The sequence below is a fragment of the Protopterus annectens genome, chromosome 2.part1 (assembly GCF_019279795.1).
Source record: "Protopterus annectens isolate FY-2018-M chromosome 2.part1, PAN1.0, whole genome shotgun sequence".
NCBI classification, from domain to species: domain Eukaryota; kingdom Metazoa; phylum Chordata; order Ceratodontiformes; family Protopteridae; genus Protopterus; species Protopterus annectens.
The window spans coordinates 1,488,795,684-1,488,818,856 of NC_056729.1; the positions used below are offsets into that span (position 1 = coordinate 1,488,795,684).

General features: G+C 41.9%; 1 protein-coding gene across 1 annotated transcript in view; it reads left to right on the forward strand.

Moving 5' to 3' along the window:
- Positions 1-23,173, forward strand: part of CEP104 (centrosomal protein 104) — a 2,320,447-nt gene that overhangs the window by 1,593,382 nt on the left and 703,892 nt on the right. Inside the window, 1 exon segment of the mRNA XM_044062948.1 lies at positions 3,639-3,747. Within this exon segment, the coding sequence (XP_043918883.1) occupies positions 3,639-3,747 (109 nt within the window).

The following is a 23,173-nucleotide window of genomic DNA, read 5'->3' on the forward strand; positions in this document are numbered from 1 at the left end:
ATCTCAACCCCCCCCCCCCACACACACACACACACACACAAAGGTAACCACCATGAAAAACTTCTCCAAAGCTAACTTTGGGCTCCTAAAAACAGAGGTGGCTAACTTCATGGGACCCATGTCAATGGAAAATAGATGTATCCACCCTGGGGATCACTTCAGTGGCCTTGCTTGACAGGGGCACTGGGAACTTACTTTGGGCGGCATGATGCCAGGAAATTTTTTTGTGCTAGGCTTATTTAGGCTGCAGGGCCATCAATCTCGTACACACCTATAAACCTATTAACCTATGACTGGCAAATTATACACCAATGCACTGTACGAACACGTACATAAATGCATGGAGCTAGCCATACCCAACCTAACCAAGAAACTCTCCTCCAAAAAAGGAAGCCAATCTGGTGGTCCCCTGTCATTAATAAAATCTACAACAGAAGGAAGAAACTGTTGTAGAAAAAGGTGAAGTCTCAAGTCTGGAAACAACTCCTTATTAGTCTCAACAAAAAGTTGAGATCCATCATCAAAACATCTAAAGCCAGCTATTAAGGCAGAATTGCGGCAGACACTAAAAATAACCACACAGCCTTCTATAGTTATATCAAAAATATCCCCGGCAATACCCAAGTTTGCTCTGAGTTACTGTATAATGGTACCTCCTATACTGAGCCAGCAGATTTTGCCAACATACTGGCCAACAGATTCAGTGCCAACTTTACCCCTCTCTCCCCCCCCAAAAGAACCAATCACAATACCGGAGGAATGGCAAGCACCCAGCATTACTGCAGCACAGGTTAAAGCTGCATTGTCCAAGGCCAAGAATACAGCTTCTATGAGACCCGACAATATCCGTGGATGTGTTCTACATGAACTACAAATTGAACTGGCACCACATCTGTGTGCCCTGTTCAATCACAGCATCACCTCAGGCTTTGTCCCTACTGAATGGCCCACTGCTACAGTCATCCCTCTCCATAAAGGGGGCGCGAGTATAGACCCTAGGAATTACCGGCCCATTAGCCTGATGAGTCTGATATGTAAGGCTATGGAGTGCATCATCATGGACCTAATTAACAAAGATATAGGGAATCTCCAAACTCTAGATCCCACTCAATTTGGCTTTGTGAAAGGTAAATCATGCCTTCTCAACCTGGTTGACGTCTTTGAGTCAGTCACCAGAGCTGTGGATGAGGGCAAGACAGTTCATACAGCCTACCTCGATCTGGCCAAGGCCTTTGATACCATTCCCCACTCAGGAATTATTGATAAACTCACCAAACTAGGCATCAACCCCTATGTCACTAAGTGGGTTGCAAATTGGCTCACAGATATAACCCACAGTGTGAAAGTAGTGGACTCCAAGTTAGACTGCCAACCAGTCATGAGTGGAGTCCCACAGGGATTGGATCTGGGTCCTGTCCTGTTTGGCATCTACTTCTCGGAAGTCCAGGCCAACACGGAGGGACTCTGGCTGACCAAGTTCACAGACAACTGCAAGTTGGGAGCCATTATTAACTTCCCAAGTGATGTAGACATCCTACAGAAAGGTCTCACTGAGACCAATGACTGGTGTCGAAACCATGGCCTTAATCTTAATGCCAAAAAATGCGTCGTCATCCCCTTTGGGAAAAACTCAGTTCCCACTAATTACCAATTTGATGGGAGTCCACTGAACACTGAAGGCATTATAAGAGATCTGGGGGCACAGGTTGACAGCAACCTCTCCTTTGACCACCACATTACCACTGTGGTCAGAAAGTCCTTCTATGTGGCACATCTCATTACTAGGGTTTTGCATCCAGAAAGAAAGAGGTCATCATCTCTCTCTACTCTTCCCTCATTAGGCCAATCATCGAGTATAATGTCCCATTTGGCATGTACCTTACTAGACACATGCAACAGCTGGAAAGGCCAAAAAAGTATCTCATGAAGAGGATCCTAGGCCTTAAACACATGTTGTATACAGACAGACTCAAAAGTCTCCAGCTATTATCTGTCTCATATCGTCTTCTAAGAGGAGATCTCTGCTTGCCTTACAAAGCCATGTCTGACCCAGCTCTGTTAGAAATGCTGCATCTAAAGAAATCCCTCTGCAACACACGCTCCAGAGACCTCAACCTCATTTCCACAATCAACAGAACATGCTGGAGGGACAGGCTCATAACCCAGAGACTACCCATGCTGTGTCATAGACTTACCATACATGTCAAGCAGACCACCTTACTGGCCCTCTTCAAGAGAAATCTTGATGAGTGGATGGAAAATAGAAAGTTCACCCCAGGGATCACTCCAGTGACTCTACTTGATAGAGGCACTGGGAACTAAATTCGGGCGAGACAATGCCAGGGCACTTCTATGGGCTAGGCTTGTAAAGGCTCCAAGGCTATTAGCCTAGCACACACCTATGAACAAACATTTTTGAAACTGGACTTTACATGCCCTTTATTGCTGCATATGTGGAATCTATGGAATCTAATACCTCAAGGATGTGGGTGTCATCTCTGTCTTGTAGTGTGAGAGGAAGAGAGGAAACCATGTGTGCTCTTCCACAGGCAGAAGTATTGTACTGAGGAACTTTCTGAGTACTGTAAAGGTGGAGGCCTGAGAACTGCTTATGTCCACTGCTGGTTTCTGATAAGTCCCTGTAGCTAGAATAGAAAACAGCTATCAATACCTTGGTCTCTACATGTATGGGAGGAATGCGCAGTCTTACAGATTCACTGTGTGGGCAGCAAATGTAAGCAAAGGCTGTGCAATGTCAGATTTTAATTGGGTGTACTCAGTAATCTCCTGATTAGTGAAGTTGTTGTCAAGCTTCATGATGGATGCCACCTTGCTCATAAGGGTTGGACATGGTGGTGCTAAACAGCAGCTTTGAGGTGCTGCATAGCTGATGCTTGTTCTGCCAGCATTGTTGTGGTCTGCAGCTCTGATGTTTTTGACATTCTTTACCCTTTTGTAGCCAGGAGCATACTAGTGTGCAATTTCAACTATTCCATAAACAGCAGTTGTGTTCAGCTCATATGTATTTGCATATCATTATGGCTTCATTTCCCTACTTGGTATCATTTTTCATGTTATATGCACTGATTTGCATATATCATCTGCAGTGCATGTGTGTTCTCTATAGTGTAGCATAACATAGAGCTAGGAATTTCTCATTGAGTGTAGCTAACTCTGGCACAGTTGCATACGTTGTTTGTGAAGCCCAGCATAAATAAGTTAAAAAAACAACAATAACATTTTATTAAAAAAAAAAATCAGGACTTGCTGCTCATGCAAGTGTGTGTAAAAGAATCTGGCTGTATGTGGTAATGGAAAGGATTTTAGCATGTTATTGGGGTCTTCTGAATTGTCTGAGTTTACAAAATTTGTCAGATTTCACTAGTCAAAGCTTATTTCTTTTTATGAGACATTTGCTGGTAAAATAATTCTTATTAGGTGGCATGTAGAGATAGTGCCCGATGAGAGGGAAAAATATATTTTCTTGCACTCTTTGGTGTAAACAAATGCTAGTGCATAGAAATCTATTTAAAACAAAAATGTGTTTATTATAAAGTTCTCAGCAGAGATGCTGCCACTACACTCCACAGTTCAGTAATGTTAGATAAAGGTGATTCTTTTTTGTCTTTTATCTGTAGTTTATGCATCTTCTGTGGTGAGAGAGATGAATCATTTACTGCAGAGGGCTTGGACATCCACTACTGGAAATACTGTCCTGTTCTGAAACGATGTGAGCACTGTAAACAGGTAAAAAGAATCTAAATGTACGTATGTTGAAGTAAGCTTTATACTTGTGTCCTCCTTATTTCATTCCTGTTGCGACTTTCTCAGTTTACTCAGTTATCTGTTTTAGTTTCCCGCCTATGCTCGGACAGCAAGATCTACTTTTTTCATTAAACCAATGATATCCCCTATTTTTAGTCATGGGAATGGGGACTTTCTTCTTTCCATGGCCAACACTTTTGTCCAGTTGAAGGTTTTCTTAGAGAAAACATATCTCATCCTATAGTACCAGATCTGAGCCAACATCTTCTTTAATGATGCAGGGTTTGCAGTGATAGTCACAAATGACTAAAGGACCTCCTACTCATATTTCTCTCTTCTTTCCATTTCCAGTTGTGCATAACTGGTTCTTATTAGATGTCACAACAGATACCAGTCCACACTTTTGTCATCCAATCACCCTTCACTGCAATATCAGATCATAACTAAGGCACATTTGATGCTGCTGTGATCTGTACAATTGCCCAGAGAAGAGAGATGGCCGTGGTGAAGTCAGGGATTGTTGCTTGGTCAGCTGCATGCTTTTCATCTGAGATTTGTTGCTGTGAATTTCTTAGAATAAAAATGCAACACTATAAAGAGTATCAACCATGTTCCACCCTGAAATTTGTGACTGCATATATATAGTTGTTCTGTGACAGACTGGTGCCCTAACCAGGATTGTTTCTCTGCCTTGCTTCTCTTGCCTGAAGCGCTAACTGGCAAGCTGCCTACCTGAAATTAATTTAGCAGACAGTCAGAGAATAAATAAATGAATGAATGAATGTTTATAGTCGCCCAGCTTTTCAAAGCATACTGAACAAAATTATTACATTTTTGAACAGACAAAAAGGTATTATAACACATTATGCTTCATATTTTGCCTTGCACTTGCTTATCTACTGAATAGGGTGAGCACCTCAAGAGGTTGTGGTTTTCATCTTGTATGCCATCCTTCAGATGAGACATTAAACTGAAGCTTTTCTGCCTGAGCCTGGGGGTGGGTCAGGTGGAGGTAAAAGAACCCAAAGCACTTACTGAAAAGTGTAGAGATCATTATTAAAACACTTAATTTCATATGTCCATATGTAAAATAGATTTACAGTATATATGCTGTGTGTGCACAGAGACCCTCACTCAAATTCATTACCATAATATATACAATCCTGAAACCAGAGATGACATATCAGTTATCCACCTCACCCTTCAACCACAACCAGTATTTCACTACAACTACTTCTAGCAATCTATGGATATTCACTTGATGCAATACACTAATTCAGCAAATCTGAACTTCCATGTACGTAAAACACAGAAAACAATCATGCCCATACTTGCAGTATTTATCCATGTTTTTGCCAACTATATTTATTTTTACTCCAGAATGCTTGCACTCTCTGAAATGTCCAGTAGCATTTTCCATCATTTCTTCAACTTTACATAAGCGACGTAATCTTTCATTAACTGTTCTTTACATCATAATCCTTTTACAGGCAACTTCATTAAAGACTCTCCACAAAAAGTGTTTTACATCACATGACTAAAAAAAAACACTTCCTCCTTTGTAACAAGAATTTCTTTCTTACATATCAGAAACATTTTCTGTGGCCCATATGCAGTCAGTTTGCATAACCTGCTCATACCCTACTTTTTCTTTTCTAGCAATGCCTGTGTCATGCATGTCCATTTCCCTCATTTTGTATAGTATTTCTTACGATATTCATCTGTTAGTTTTCTTTTTTTTTTGCAACCACCTAAATATAAGTCGTCATATTAAAGATGTAAACTGTTGCCAAAACATTATCAGAATGGTTTCACATTAACTCAGGTATGATATGCAGATAGGTTCATAAGTAAATTCTAGTTTAACAACCACCAGGACCTTTGTAAGCCTATTCATGCAGTCCAGAGGGTGGCCTAATGGTTAAGGTGTTTGCCTTGCAAACACCAGGTGCAGGGTTTGAGCCTCACAAGGGACAATTGGCTAGGCTTAAAATGGCTTGTAAGGGCAGTTAGCTTAGTGCAAATCTATGAACCTATGAATGCGTTCATTAATTTGGGTTGGGAGGATGGCAGAATGGTTAAGGTGTTTACCTTGCAGACACAAGGTGCAGGGTTTGATTCTCATATGGGGTACTTGGCTAGGCTTAAAATGGCCCACAAGGGCAAGTAGCCTAGTACTAATCTCTTAACCTAACCCAGTTGTGCCCCTACGTATCATGGACATGTATTAGGAGAGGGCTATGTTACTTGGGTATTTTCTAGAAGTTGTGTGGAAGGGGGGTATGTAATTTTGGGCATTACTGTCTGCCTCTGTCTATCAGAGATATGGGGGTCAGACCCAGGTTGAATTTCCAATTTCCCATCCATTGGTCAAGGTTGAGCCTGTTCCAGAGCATAGAGATCATCTGAGACACACGTCTGTCTTGCCAGCATGTCTTATTTATTTCACAACAAAAATGTAATCCTTGGATGTAGTAGTTCTGATGCTCTTTGTTTTATATGCAAAATGTTCATCAGAGCTGGATCCAAGGATGCATTATATACCAGGCATAGATTGCCTCTCAGTAACTGTAGGAGACAGAGTATAGAGATGGGCTTTAAAGGAAGAGTGTCAAAGATGTAGCTTTCCGAACACTTTTATTTTTTTTCACTAATACTTAGCTTGGGTTCTATCCATTTAACCTATTGTACTTTGCCTGCATGTTTCTGCTTCATTTTGTGTAAATTCACTTTTTCTGCTTCTGGAGCGTCCCACTCTACATTTTGACAGGTAGTACCACCCACAGTATGATGTCACTATACACACCCCTTCGCTGTCTTTGGTTCAACCCTGCTTGACCTTTCCAGGCTTACTTTTTATTCCCAGTGGAAAACAGAAACAACTTAATTTAAAAAGTTTTAGATTGTTAATTTTGTATAGTTTTAATTGTATTTACTGTTTAGGTCTACACACTCAAGTGTGTTAGCCTTTTCTGTGTTTATTTAGTGTATTTATTGCATTGTTTATCCTGTTTTAACAAAAAAAAAAACTATCTTGTTTGCTCGTTTCCCACCTTTCCTAGCTAGTATAGTCCAAATCCCAGCATTTGCTGGTTTCAGGACTTTATTTTCTGTGTTCAGAGCTGTCCAGACCTTGCTGTGGTAGAGGGAAGTCCTACTGCTTACCAGTGGGATTGGTGAGCATTGGTACTGCCTATCTAACGCTAGAGGAGTGGTTTCCAGCTCTGAAATTGTAATTTTAGCCATTTTGGGCTGATTTTTATCCCTTTCAAATTTCTAGCTTAAAAACGCGCATGTTTGCACATTTTTCACATCGTGCAGCACCGCCGGGCTATGGTTAAACTATTCCAGGTGCCATGCCAGAAAGTCTGCTCTTCAAATTCTCCCTTAGAACTAGCTGGTTTCTCAGTAGTAGCACTAAAATCTGAACCCCTGTGACTAGCACTTGCTCTAGAATCCCCTGGAAAGCACTAGGAAGTCTTAAACTGATACAATCACTCAACTCTCCTTGTTAATAAGGAGAAATTAATTGCAGGCCCTAAACAGCCTATAATTACAAAGTACCTTGCAAAGGTAAGGGAAAACAGCTCTTGTACTTTACAAAAAAGCACCTAAACAGGCATGTCCAAGGGTCAGCTTCCAGTGATTTCTCCTGTCCACCTGATGAATCTGGGCATACTGGGGCAATGCAGCAACTGCCTCATGTACACAGGCAGCCCTCTCCTCCTACTACCCAACACTACAACCTGCAAGAGATGCACTTGCATAGCCAAACGGGAAGCAAAGCTCTCTCCAGCCAAGACTGTGTTAGACAGTTAAGAGGAGAAGGTTAACACCTGCCCTACACCTCAAGCAACACATCAACACCCACACATAGCAACACTAAACCCACGTATGCGGAGGCCCTTAACATTAACCTGCCCAAGCAACAAGGACCTCCAAAGCTGAAACGCAAACAAACACTAGTCACAACCAAAGTGACATATAGCTCACAACACCAGTGTGCCGCCCAACAACACCCCTAAGGCAAGACAATGTACCCAACACTTGGTCATAGGTGACTCTATAGTCAGGCACACTGATGTCCCACTCACCAGGCTGAACAAGGAGAAAAACTACAGTCAGCTGCCTGTCAGTTGTCAGGATCTGCCACATAACGCACGCACTCAAGTCACTCCACAACAAGTACAAGTACGACTCTGTCATTGTCCATGTTGGAGTGAATGACTTGAGACGTACCTCCCTGGACTACATGAAAAGAGACATGGAAGAGCTCTCAGATCATGTGGCAAGGCAGGTATGACCCTAACCCTGAGTAGCACCCTGCCTTCGCCCAGAATGATACCACAGTAAAAGGACAAAATGATTGAATTCAACAATTGGCAAAACTTCTGGTGTCATTCAAAGGGGATCCAGTATCTGTGTGCCTGGGACGACATGATCGACAAACCACAATGCTTTGCCAGAGATGGTCTGCACCTGTCACCCCTGGGATTCAGGTTACTGGCTAAAGCTCTCACCACCCCTATAGTGCCTTTTTAGGCAAGGTTCAAAGGACAAAACCACCACCATAACAGATACAAGCATGCAAAATCTGAAGGCAATGCTACTCAATGCTAGAAGTCTAAACCTCAAAGTGCACTCTCTCGAGGCACTCCTAAAAATGGAGAACATTGATATCTGTGCAGTAACTGAGACCTGGTTCAAGGCTCCAGAGAGCACCCCTGCAATACCAGGCTACAGCTCTTACCACACTTTTCGGCCACCAAACCAAGACCAAAACATTAAAGGTGGAGGAGTGTCCATATTCACCTAGGATATTCACACCTCCAGGCTAGTTGCCCACCACAAGGCACCTGAAATTCTCTAGGTGCAACTAACACTAGGTAAGACTGCAATCCAAATTGTAGCTTGCTACAGATCCCCCACCATGCCCCAAGATTCTCACTACACCTTTCTAAATATACTGGACAATATTAAGATACAACCAGACACCCTAATACTGGGTGATTTCAACTACCCTGCCATTAGCTGGGAAAACTACTTGGGTACCAACACCTTTTCCCAGTGGTTCTTGGAATTCATAAATTCCAATGCCTTGGATCAACTAATTCATTGTCCTACCAGGGGCTCCAATATCCTACACCTGGTCATTACCAACATGGGAGATAGATGCTCCACACCAGTGGTCACCCCCTCATTGGTTAGGTCTGACCATAAGCAAATCACCCTTGACATCCACATCTCACCCCACCCCTCAGTAAGAAAACCTCCGTAAAACACTTCTCCAAAGCCAACTTCATGCTACTCAAGTCAGAAGTGACAAACTTCATGACACCCATGCAGATGGGATCTGAAAGTTTGACTGCTGAATCCTACACTAAGGCACTGTATGAGCACATCCTCTTGTGCTTGAATCGTGCCATCCCAAATAGAACCAAGACGCTTTCCCCCCAAAAAAGGAAGTCAATCTGGTGCTCCCCTGCCATAAACAAACTATACAACAGAAGAAAGAAACTGTTGCTGAAAAGAGGAAAATCCCAGGATGTAAAAAAAACTCCCTTACCAGCCTCAGTAAGAAGCTGAGATCCCTCATAAAATTCTCCAAAGGTAGTTACGAAAATAAAATTGCTAAAAATTCCAAAGACAACCACAAGGCATTCTATAGTTATGTCAAGAATCTAAATGGCAATGCTCAGAAATGCTCTGAGCTACAACAGAATGGCATTAACTATACTGATCCCAAGGATACTGCCAACATCCTGGCAGATTGATTTGGTGCAAACTTCACCCCCCTCTCACCCCCTAAAGGGCACATCTCAATGCCAAAAGATTGCCAAATTCTGGTAATCACAGCCACACAGGTAGAAACTGCACTCTCCAAAGCTAAGAATACAGCATCCATGGGACCAGATGACATCCCGGGCTGTGTACTACATGAACTACAAAATGAACTGGCACCTCACCTAAGTATCATGTTTAATCATAGCCTCACCTCAAGCTTCATGCCCAATGAGTGGCTCACAGCTACAGTTATCCCACTCCACAAGGGGGGATCCACCTTAGATCCTGGGAACTACCATCCTATCAGTCTGATGAGCCTGATCTGCAAAGGCATGGAATGCATTATCATGGAACTTATAAACAAAGACATTGGCAACCTTCAAACACTGGACCCCACCCAGTTTGGGTTCGTGAAGGGCCGATCTTGTCTCCTGAACCTGAATGACTTCTTCAAATCAGTCTCCAGAGCTGTGAGGGTAAGGCAGTCCACACAGCCTATCTGGACCTTGCCAAGGTCTTCGACACCATCCCTTACTCTGGAATCATAGATAAACTTACTAAGCTGGGTATAAATCCCTACGTCACTCGATGGGTTGCCAACTGGCTTACTGACAGAACCTAGACTGTAAAAGTAGCCAACTCCAAATCCAGCTCCAGACAAGTGACAAATGGAGTACCTCAGGGTTCAGTCCTGGGACCGCTCTTGTTTGGCATCTACTTCTCTGAAGTACAGGCCAACACTAAGGGACTCTGGCTAACAAAGTTCACAGATGACTGCAAACTGGGATCCATTATTGAATCCCCAAATGATGTGAATATTCTACAAAAGGGCCTTACAGAAACAGATGCCTGGTGCCAGAGCCATGGGCTCAAGATTAATGCCAAGAAATGTATAGTTATCCCCTTTGGAAAAAAACATGTACCCATGAATTACCATATAGGTGGCAGTACACTAAACATCAAAAGTATGATGAAAGACTTAGGGACACAGGTGGACAGTGGTCTCACCTTCTATAACCACATCGCCACAACAGTCAGGAAATCCTTCTATGTGGCACACCTCATCACTAAGGGCTTTTCATCCAGAGAAAAGGAGGTCATTGTCCCACTGTACTCATCCCTCATTAGATCCCATTATAGAGTACAATGCCCCGTTTGTTATGTACCTCACAAGACATCTGCAACAGCTGAAAAAGCCGCAGAAATACCTCACTAAAAGAATCACAGGCCTAAAGCAGATGCCCTGTACTGACCGTCTAAAAAAACTCCAGCTATATTCTGTGGCATATCGTGTACTCAGAGGCGATCTCTGCTTAACATACAAGGCCATGTCAAACCCTGAGCTGTTGGACATGCTCCACTTAAAGTAATCCCAATCCCTCAGAGCCACACGCTCCAGGGATCTAAACCTTGTCATCACAGTGAACAAAACATCCTGGAGGGATAGGTTCCTGACCCAGAGATTCCCCATACTCTGGAATAGACTGCCCATACATGTCAAGCAGAGTGCCTCCTTGGTGCTCTTCAAAAGGAACCTTGATGATTGGATGGGAGATAAGAAATTCACCCCAGGGATCACGTCATTTGCCCTGCTAGATCGAGGTCCAGGGAAGTAAATATTGCGGGAAGAAATATCCAGGGAATTTTTATGGCTAGGCTTGTATAGGCCCTAGGGCCGATAGCCTAGTACCAACCTATGACAGTGCTTTGGTTCCCTCAGGCACGGATCTCTCTCCATGTCTGCTCTCTCCTTGGATCACTTCCCTCTGCTTTAATCATTTCAGTAGAATTCACTTAGAGAAGCTTTGAGCTTTACAAAAAAAAATTCACTAATATGAAATAAAAAAAAAATTAAATGCCTAAATACGGCAGTATAGTTGCACTGTATTTTTCTTCTTTAGATCATTTCCTTGCCATGCCTCCTAACTTCTCTGCAAAAGATTCAGGCTGAAAGTGAACGTCAAAAGACCCAAAATACTGAATACATTTTAAATGTTGCTCTGATTATTTTAATAGTACGAAAGGGTTTCATTGAACGGGCATTTTCTGAGAAACAGTATGAAACCTCAGTGGGACACTGTAGAAGTTGAAACTTCAGATCCCTGCCTCAGATCGAGGGCTAAACGTTACCATGTCATCTCCCACTACTGCCTCATGTTTCTTTAGAGGTCTACTTACACCTTGACCCAGTCACACTTTTGTTTCCTGCAGATGAACAAGTCTGCTTTTTGGTCCTGTGCAACTGTAAGTAACAAAACTTCATTGCTGAAAGACCCAATTTTAATTCTGTTACAGGGTGCACTTTTAAACTAATGTTGTGTTTAAGTGATTTGCAGTGCTGCGGTAAATGCATTCATTAGTTCTTGGGAACACCTGCATTTGCTTGTAGTGCTGGTGCAAAACAATTTTGATGCACCTTTTTATCTAGGTTATGTTTACTTTTTATTATTTATTATGTACTCTAATTTATACTGCATTCATGTTCTTTAATTCTTACATAGCAGTAACATTTGCATTGCACATCGGCATTTTTGTGACTTGTAAATGCCGGTTTATAAATGTGGTATGCAATGTGCGATTCCGGTTATTAATAAAACACAGAACTTTATTCCCGGTTGTACAATTTTTCTTCATGCTCGATACAACTGCTTTTTTTAAACTTAATAATTAATGGTAACAGCTCTTGATTTAATTGAAGTCTGCACACTAATACCAACATTTTTTTCTTTTTGGAGGGGAAGTTTGTATAATATATGCTGCAGTCAAACTTCTGCAGTTTTCAATTATTTTTTCGTGCATCAGTCATTGTTCAGTGCTGTTGAGCTACATAGCAGTAACATAACTCTCAACTTCTTACCCCCAAAATCATGAACAAAATCCAGAAATAATTAGGGAAAATAAGGGGTACTTTAAAATAGCACCTAGAAGTTGGCAAGAGTCAGAGAATGTGAGTTTACATGCATTTCAGAAGTAAAAGTCATCTGTAACTCGAAGTATTCTTAAGTAATCCACCTCTTTTATCCCAAAATCATGGACAGCAAGGTGCAGTTTACAAGTAGAACACTTTGGCCAGTGATGAACAGAGAGCATTGTTGCCACCACTGTTATGTGCCTATCAACAATCATTCACAGCCTGGTCCCTGCTTTTTGAGTTTCTACACAGACACACACACACACACACACACACACGCACACACAGTATATCACATTTTGTTTATTACATTTGTATATACAGGCATACATACATACAAATGGTATCTGGGTGTGTGTATGTATGCATATCATATAGTATAGTATAGGTGGCTCCATTAACAATGCGCTCTGCACAGAATTCTGTATTTCTTTTGAGGTTACGGACATAGCTAAAGAATGCTTTGTGGTTGTCCTTGGCCTGGGAGGCCATAATTTACCTCAGATTTGGCTTTGGTAGACATTTTTACTTTGAGTAGTTTTTTTAATTTGATGAAAGTGCTTTTACCCTACTGGGTCCTAATTTTGGTCCTGATTTTCTTCTTTCTGTTATAGAGCATATTGATGTTATTCCACCATGGCGGCTTGTTTTTTGAGTTATTTCTGTATTTATTCCTGGTGGGTTCAGCTGCCTCTATGCAGCTATTAGCATACTATAGAGTTTTTGTGAATGACACCAGAAACTAAGCCAATTATTAGTCAGGCATCTGTTCGTACTGTGGCATCATCCTTGGAGAAGGTAAAATGCTGCTCAATTCTAGGCTCATATTCTGAGAGTTCTATGATATATCTCTTCATATTGTCTAGGGAGGTATGTCTGAGGTCATCTACACCCATATGAACTATAAGTCAAACTGTTACTTGTGGTCCAATGATCTGAGTGTGTGTGTAGTGTGGCAGATTCTGGCCCCTGACAAGCAACTGAACATCACCTTCTCCATACTCAGCCTGGTGATAGGGACATCAGTGTGTCTCATAATGGAGTCTCTAATGACCAGAATGTTGTATTGCATGATGCTTTGCCTTACGAGATTAGAAGTAGACACTTAATAAGTTGGGGTTGTATGTGTTGATGTGGGTGTTTTGAAAATGTGCACTCAAGACTGCTGAGGGTATTTTTTATGGCATACCGCTGAAAAGTTGGGGAGAAATGGGACTTCTATCTAGATAGTAGGTCACAACTGCACAATAACTGGTTAGTAAGGAGTTCACATGAGTATAAAGAGACCTGTGGGTTAGCTTAAGCCTTTAGAGCAGGCTCCACAGGAAAATGAAGGGAGGCCAGTTCTATTTATGTTACTACTTCTACTATACACAAATTTAACAAAAGGTGGTGTGTTCCACTGTCTTCTAATACAAGTTCGGGGACAAAAGTTATGGGATACAGAAAGAAGGGTGGCACTACAATTGATTGTCTGAAGATAAGTGCTGCAGCAATACCACAAGGATACACATCCTACCATGGTGGAGGTTAAAGAGACCATTGTCAAGAGAGATAGAGCATCAAACATAACTATCATTAGGCCTGTAGTGGATAAAAGGGAGTAGTACTTGCCTGGGTAATTAACTCCAGTTAGGGGCATGGAATGGAAACCTTTTCAAATACTAATAGGTAGTTTAATTGGATTGGGAAGGAAAAGGAACAAGTAGATGGCAGTGTTCAATGATATCCTGGAGGATATTTTACTTGCCATACGTATGGTACACAAACCCAAGCATGGCGGCAAGTACATGTTACAGGTGCTAGGGTAAGAACCAATCTGTGCCAACACCTCTAAACAGTGATATGGCTGTTTCAGAGGTTACTTAATAAGAGGAACTCTGGTTCTGAGCCATAGCTGTTGAAAGGTGCTTAGATTCACTTGGAAGGGGTTACTTCAAGGAGAGAGTTGGGTGGTAGTAGAAATTCTGAATCTGAGGCACCACTGTCAGATCATACCAGACCTCCTTTGGTGAGAGAGCTGGGGAGTGTCACAAAGAAAGACTTGAGACAAGCTCAGATGTCAGACCCTACCCTGCAGAACTTAAAGGTGGTAGCCATGGAGCTTTTTGATCCGTAAAGGCCTGGTAAGTCCACAAATTGAGGCAAATGTTTGGTTATTGTACAGAGAATGGACTCCTGAAGGAAGGCTAGAGGGAGAAGTGGTATAGCAGCTGCTAGTACCATGGGTACTTTTGGCCATAGCCATTCTTGTTTTTAATTTTCTTACGGTGTTAATTTTCATTTTCAAAATATCCCTTCATTGTACATCATGTATACATTTTTTCACAGAACCTAAACAGACTGTGGTTACTTATAAAATGCACATTTAAAAAAGAAAATCAGTGTTTCTTACTGAAATGCTCATCTCACTTAGACTGCTTTGAAACATTTCTCACCACTGTATATTTTAATTAGTGTGGATACTGTAAAGCTGTTTCATAAGTATAAAGCCAGCATTTTATATATAAACTGCATATGCACTGGTCAGCACATTGCAGAACCATAAAGTTCTTGATATCTTAAAAAATATCCGTGTGCCATGCATCTGTACTTCAGACCATCAAGTGGTGCCAGTATAGGTAAGCTCAACCCAATCTAAACCAGCACATGAGCTTTTGGTTCTTACAGTGTGATGAGATAATTAATCAAATGAATGTGTTTCCCCTCACTCCAGAATATGTTTCTATAGCTGTCTGCCTGAGAGACCACAGGTGCTCAGTGTCATTTCTCCACACCACTTCCTTCTATGTTACAGGCTTGTAAACCAGGGATTTAAAATTGTATGGTACACTATTTTAAGCCTTTTCTGCAGATTGCAGCTTAATAAGAAAAAGTGGCTGCTTGACATGCTTATACAACACAAGTGTTGGACATTACAGGTACATGTGCATGTCTGTGTTTGGGAGCTTCTTGCTCAATATGTGATGAATTTAATATTTTTATAGGTTCATAGGTGTGTACTAGGCTAATGGCCCTGGGGCTTTTACAAGCCTAGCCATAGGATTACCCTGGCATCGTGCCACCCAACCTTAGTTCCCAGTGCCTCTGTCGAGTAGCACCACTGGAGTTATCCCCAGGGTGAATTTTCTATTTCCTATCCACTCATCAAGATTTCTCTTGAAGAGAGCCAGTGAGGTGCTCTGCTTGACATGTATGGGAAGTCTATTCTGTAGCATGGGCAGTCTCTGGGTTATGAACCTGTCCCTCCAGTACGTTCTGTTGATTATAGTAATGAGGTTGAGGTCTCTGGAGCGTGTGGTGCCGAGGGATTGGGATTTCTTTAGATGTAGCATTTCTAAGAGAGCTGGGTCAGACATGGCTTTGTAAGTCAAGCAGATATCGCCTCTAAGTAGGCGATATGAGACCTAGAAAAGTTGGAGTTTTTTGAGTCTGTTCATATAGAACAAGTGTTTAAGGCCTAAGATCCTCTTTGTGAGGTACTTTTGCGGCCTCTCCAGTTGTTGCAGGTGTCCAGTGAGGTACATGCCAAATGGGGCATTGTACTCAATGATTGGCCTAATGAGGAAAGAGGAGAGAGACAATGACCTCTTTCTTCCTCGTTGGAAATCCCTTAGTAATGAGAAGTGCCACATAGAAGGAGTTTCTGGCCACAGTGGTAATGTGGTGATCAAAAGAGAGGTTACTGTCAACCTGTGTTCCCAGATTTCTTATAGCGCCTTATGTATTCAGTGGACTACCATCAATGTGGTAATTCATGGGAACTGGGTTTTTCCCAAAGGGGATGAGGACACATTTTTCAGCATTGAGCTTAAGGCCATGGTTCTGACACCAGTTGTGTGTCTCAGGAAGGCCATTCTGTAGGATGTCAACATCACTTGGGGAGTTAATAATAGCTCCCAACTTGCAATCGTCTGCGATCTTTGTCAGCCAGAGTCCCTTCATGTTGGCCTGAACTTCAGAGAAGTAGATACCAAACAGGAGAGGATCCAGGAACAAACTCTGCAGGACTCCACTCGTGACTAGTAGGTAGTCTGACTTGGAGTCAGCTACTTTCACACTGTGGGTTCTATCTATGAGCCAGTTTCCAACCCACCTAGTGATGTAGGGATTGATGCCAAGCTTAGTGAGTTTTTCTATGATTCCTGAGTGGGGAATGGTATCAAAGGCCTTGGCCAGATCAAGGTAAGCTGTATGAACCACCTTACCTTCATCCACAGCTCTGGTGACTGACTCAAAGAAGTTGACAAAGTTGAGCAGTCATGATCTACCCTTCACAAAACCAAACTGTGTGGGATCCAGAGTTTGGAGGTTCCTTATATCTTTGTTTATTAGGTCCATGATGATGCGCTCCATAGCTTTGCATATCAGGCTCATCAGGCTAATGGGGCAATAGTTCCAAGGGTCTGTATTCACTCCTCCTTTGTGGAGAGGGATGACTGTAGCAGTACATCATTCGATAGGGACAAATCCTGAGGTGAGGCTGTGATTGAACAGGGCACACAAGTGAGGTGCCAGTTCACTCTGTAGTTCATGTAGAATACAACCAGGGATATTGTCAGGTCCCATAGAAGCTGTATTCTTGGCCTTGGACAGTGCTGTTTTAACCTGTGCAGCAGTAATACTGGGTGCCTAGCAATCTGCTGGTATTGTGATTAGTCATTTGGTGGGGGGGGGGAGTTGGCACTGTATCTGTCGGCCAGTATATTGGCAATATCTGTTGGCTCGGTATACAAGTTACCATTGTGCAGTAGTTCAGAGCAAATCTGGGTATTGCCGTGGAGATTCTTTGCATAACTATAGAAGGCCTTGTGGTTGCCTCTACTATCTACTGCAATTCTGTTTTCATATCTAGCTTTAGAGGATTTGAAGAAGGATTTCAACTTTTTGTTGAGGCTGATAAGGGAGTTTTTCCAGTCTTGGGACTTCACCTTATTCCGCATCAGTTTCCTCCTTCTGTTGTAGAGTTTGTTTATGGCAGGGGACCACCAGATTGGCTTCCTTTTTTTGGAGGAAAGTGTCTTGGTTCTATTGGGTATGGCGAGATCCATGCATTTGTATATGTGTTCGTACAGTGCATTGGTGTATGATTTGACGGTCATGCAACTATTCTCCATTTGCATGGGTGCTGTGAAGTTAGCCCCTTCTGTTTTTAGGAGCCCAAAGTTAGCTTTGGAGAGGTTTTCATGGTGATTACCTTTGCGGGGGGGGATTGCCAAAGTGATTAGTTTGTGGTCGGATCTAATCAGTGAGGAGTTAACTATTGATGTAGAGCAACAGTCGCCCATGCTAGTAGTGACTAGGTCAAGGATGTTACTACCTCTAGTGGGGGGGGGGTAAGAACGAGCTGTTCCAGGTCATTGGAATTAATAAATTCCAGGAAATGTTGGGCAAGTGTATTGGTACATGAGTAGTTTTCCCAGTTAATGGAGGGGTAGTTGAAGTCGCCCAGTATGAAGGTGTTATATTGGACCCTAATATTCTCCAGGGTGCTTAGGAACTTGGAGTGTGAGTCATGGGATATGGTTGGGGACCTATAGCAGGCTACGACCTGAATCGCTGTCTTATCCAATGTTAGCTTCACCTGAAGTATCTCTGATGTGTTATGTTTGGCTACCAGTCTGGAGGTGTGCGCATCCTTTTTTTAGGACAGTGGCTATACGTTAATAACTGACCACATTTTGCCAACAATAACACTAGTGTTAGGACATGCTGGTGCTCCTCAAAAAATATTTGTATAGCGAGAGAATGAGACACAGGAATTCATATATATCTAACTCAGTTTCGTGTAGTTTATCCTGTATTCTGGTATTGTTGATGTCTATCTACATCTTTCTATCTGTCTACATCCTCTTCCACATTTACACTTGAAAACTTTACTGTGGCATCACTTACTTATTACTGTGATAGCAGCTGAGATACCACACTCAGCTCAGAATTTGAAGATCTAAGGTCTAGTATTCCAATATAGGCAAAAGAACATTACAAAATTTTTAGAATATATATATATATATATATATATATATATATATATATATATATATATATATATATATATATATATATATATACATATATACATACACACACATACATTCGTGTGTGTGTGTGTGTGTGTGTGTGTGTGTGTATGTGTGCGCATGCATGTGTGTGTCACTGCTCAAAGCTGCATATTACCCTGGCATTGTCGTGTACAATTTTACTTCATCGTATAGGCGCGGTTTCAGTCGCCATGTAACCAATTTCCCAAACCCCCAAAACAACCTTGATGAATAACACATAACATTTATAACAATTAAGCATTAATACAATACTGCTAAGATATCATCTTAAGTTACTAATAGGATATGGCAAGTACCATTAAGCAATTGGACACGTGATTCTAGGCTACGGTGAGGGTGTTTCTCTGGGCTCTGTCCTGGCCCCATACATTTTTAGATTGTATCTTTTTCATCTAAATTGTTTTACAGCCTATAGGCAGGTTACTTGAAAAATGGAGTAAGATTACATCGGTTATGGATAGGGCACGCCTGCAAGAGAATGTGACTAAATTGACTAGTTGAGCACAGGAGAACAAATACATCAAAAACTAAGCACATAAGATTTGCAGGACCTAGGTTAAAGAGTGAACATTTAAAACAGAATGCACTGATTTTCACTACGGATTAATTGAAGGATCCAGTAGCCACGGTGGTATAGCGGTTAGCGTTTTCGCCTCACAGCAAGAGGCTCTCTGGTTTGATTCTTGGCTGGAGTGCCTTCTGTGCGGAGTCTACATGCACTCCCAGCAGTCGAGTGAACTGCGTGTGTGGGTGTGCCTTCTTTGAAGGTTGGGCGTCGGGCTGGCAACTTGACACCATAAAAATCCACTACCAATCATTTAGCAGACCAGTGTTCTGCTGTGGCTACCCCTAACCGGGAAAAGCCGAAAGACTTTTTATTCATTTAAGGATCCAGGTATATGTGCAGATCCAGCTTTAAGTTTTGTTTTTCTTGATCATGTCAACCAATTGGCTCATGATAGTTCTAAAACAATAAGTTGTATAAAATATTTATAGAGTCTAGAAAATCAGAAATGATGTAGTCATTGTAATTTACACCAGATCAAAACTAAGGTATGGAATAATATGGAATCCTTTTAACTAGCCTGAGTAATTGGAAAGAATGGAGTGTAAATATACCAAGGGTATCCATGGATGTGAAATACGTGTACAGTGTTTCATATAGGTAGTCAAGAGGAGACTTTATTCATAGGTTCATAGGTATACACTTGGGTAATGACCACCAGGACCTTTATTGCATAACCATGCCACTCAACCTAATTTTGTCCCTGTGTGTCATGGGTGTTTACTGGGAGGGGATATGTTAATTAGGAAGTTTCTCAAGGTAATGTGCAGGATATTTGTAAGTTTGGGCATAACTGCTGTCTGCCCCTGTCTATCAGAAGCATGAGGGCCAGACCCAAGGTGATTTTTCTAATTGCCCATCCATTGGTCAAGATTACACTTAAATATGGTTAAGGGTGGACTGTGCTTCACATGGATGGGGAGCTTAGTCCAGAGCATGGGGATACCCTGAGACACATATTTGTCCTGTTTATGTCGCACGCAAAATTTAAATCTTTAATCTAGTGGTTCCGATTCTGTTCATTTGCGGATGTGCAAAAAGTTCATCACAGCTGGATCTGAGGATATATTGTATGCCAGGCATAGAACAACTTTCATTATTCTGTATGAGATTGGGTACAGAGATAGGGCTTTAAGGCAATCCATATAAGATAATGTATTTATGCCTTGATTTCTTATGGTAAGGAACCTTTGTGGGCATTCCAACTGTTGCATGTCTGGTCAGGTGCATGCTGAAGGGGGCATTACATTCAGTGATGGATCTGATAAGGAATGAATAAAGTGGCACTAGGACTTCTTTGGACTTGGATGCCATGCCTTTATAAGCTGAGCAACATAGAATGATTTTTTTCACTATCTTGGCCAAAATGTTGGTCAAAGGCTGGATTACTGTCTGCATGTCTTCCCAGATCCTTGACTCCTGGGTCAGCTCTTAGGGATGTCTTACTGATGGAGTAATTACAGTAGCTTGGATGGCTGTTTTCCCAAAAGGCACTGTAATGCATTTCTTGTTATTGAGTTTTAATACATGATTTTGGCACCAGTCAGTTGTCTGTGTTAGAACCTCTTGCAAGATGATTGTGTCATAGGGGAATATATGATAGCTCCATGTTTGCAGTCATCTGTGAACTCGGTCAGCCAAAGGCCCTTGACATTAGCCTTTACTTCCAGTGTGTAGATGACAAATAGTGGTCTCAGCAAGGAACCCTGAGGTAGTCCACTAGTGACTGGTCTCTTACTGGAGGTGATCTCACCAATCCTGATTTTCAGGGTCCTCTCTGTGAGCCAGCTGGCAATCCAGTGAGTTATGTGGGGGTTTATACCCAGTTCAGTGAGTATGTCAACTTTACCAGAGTGGGTTACTGTATCAAAAGCCTTAGCCAGGTCCAGGTAGGCACTATGCACCATTTAACCCTCATCCATTGCCTTGGTGACCTTCTCAAAGAAGTCCACCAGGTTTAGTAGGCATAACTTTCCCTAGACAAAGCCAAATTGGGTTGGGTCCAGTGTCTGAAAGTTGCATATGCCATTGCTGATAATTTATTTTATTTATTTATTTTTGTTTTTATTTATTTATTTTTGTTTTTATTTATTTTATTTAACATTTCTTTACCAGGAATGTCCAACTGGGACAGAGCCCATTTTCAGCTGAGGCCCGGGTAGAAAAACTCTCCAGATGCAAGTCTTTGGAATGTCGGAAGCACTCGGAGGAAACCCACATGAATGCAGGTAGAACATGCAGACTCCGCACAGAAAGTACTCAGACAAGAATTGAACCTGAGGACCTCTTGCTGTGAGGTAACAATGCTAACTGCTGCACTTTGGTTTTACATATTAGACTAATCAGACTAATTGGTCTGTAGTTTCCAGGGTTGTTTGGTCCACAGTTGTGAAGTAGGATAACTGCTGCAGTCCTCCAATCTTGTGGTACAAAGCCTGTTTTGAGGATGTAGTTCTAAAGTGACTCAAGTTGCCCTGACAGGTCATGGTTCAAGCTGTTTAGGTGGCATCCTGGGATATTGTCGGGGCTCACTGAGGCTGTGTTTTTGGCATTGATAAATACCACCAGGACCTGATCCTTGTTAATAGTTGGGGGTTATGCTAATTGGCATTTTATGGGGGGATAAAGGGGGAGTGGGGGTGAAGTTTGAACTGAAATTGTTAGCCAGCAGATTCACTGTGTCACTCTGCTGAGTGAAGTTGGCACCACTGACCACCAGTTCACCACACTGGTGTGTGCTGCCTTTGAGGATTTGGACATAGCTGAAGAAGGCCTTAGGTTCATAGGTTCATAGATTAGTACTAAGCTAAGTGCCCTTGTAAGCCATTTTAAGCCTAGCCAATTACCCCATGTGAGAATCAAGCCCTGCACCTTGTGTCTGTATAAGGTAAACACCTTAACCATTATGCCAAGTGTCTTTAGATTGTGAGGCTATCTTCACCTCATAATTGGCCTTGTTAGACTTAATTAGTTGTCTTAGTTTTCTATTTATTTTAATTGGAGCGCTCTTATCATTATGGGAGTTGTTCTTCCTGATTTTAGCCAAAATGTTTTTCCTTTTATTACACGCCATATTAAAGTTAGGGTTCCACCAGTGTGGTTTGCTTTGTGTTTACTTTTAGTACATACAGCAGCCTCTGTACAGCCATTTACATGGTTGCACGGGGTCTCTGAACAATTCTGTACAGGTTGCTGTGAACTCAGGGTTGGGAGGGGCACTGAAATTTGACAAGCTATCACTTAATCGGATGTATGCTTTGCAATAGCTCCTAACTATTACAGGGTTTCCTGGGGTTACTGAGTTGATTTTTATTTCAAAGGAGACAGCTTTGTGGTCTGACCTCACCAATGAGGACCTGACACTGAGGAATGGAGTGCAGATCTCTCCCATATTGGTGAGTACCATGTGCAGTATGTGCACACTATCTGGTCAAGGGTATTTGTGTTAATAAACTTCATGAATCATTATGCCTGCAAGACTGTGGCAGTGTATGTTTCCCAATCTGTAGAGGATTAGTCTCCCATGAGTAGGGGATTTGGTTTAATGGTGTTTTCAGTAAGTCTAGGTACAAGCTATGGGATTCTTGGGACATAGAGCATAGCTTGCTAGGATATGGTATGGGGCTTTGTCTGTGGTTATTTGCAGGTAAACGCCAGGTCATATTCCTCTTAAACCAACCTAGAGTTATACTTATTGTTAATATAGATAGAGACTCCTCCACTTTTTGTCTGTGCAGCTGATTGTCTAAATGTGTGGAATGCGCCGAAGTCTTGCATTGCCTGAACACTTTCTGTGGATTTAAACCGTTTCTCAGTAACAGCACATATGTTTATATTCTTTGCACCCTACCAGCTCTCCTTCCTCTGGAGTTTTTTGTTTATGCCCGTGACATTGGGTTTTATTTGCTGTGTCAGTAGGTTTGTCAATTTGGCATTGCCTAAAAAAGATTCTAAGGGGATGGATAAAGTTTTAACCAATATTCTGAAGCCAAGAAGAGACAGGTGCAGACCATCCTTTGCGAAAAAACATGGTTTGTTAACCAGGTCGTCAAAAAGCTGGCAAATATTGAATCCCCCTAGAATGAC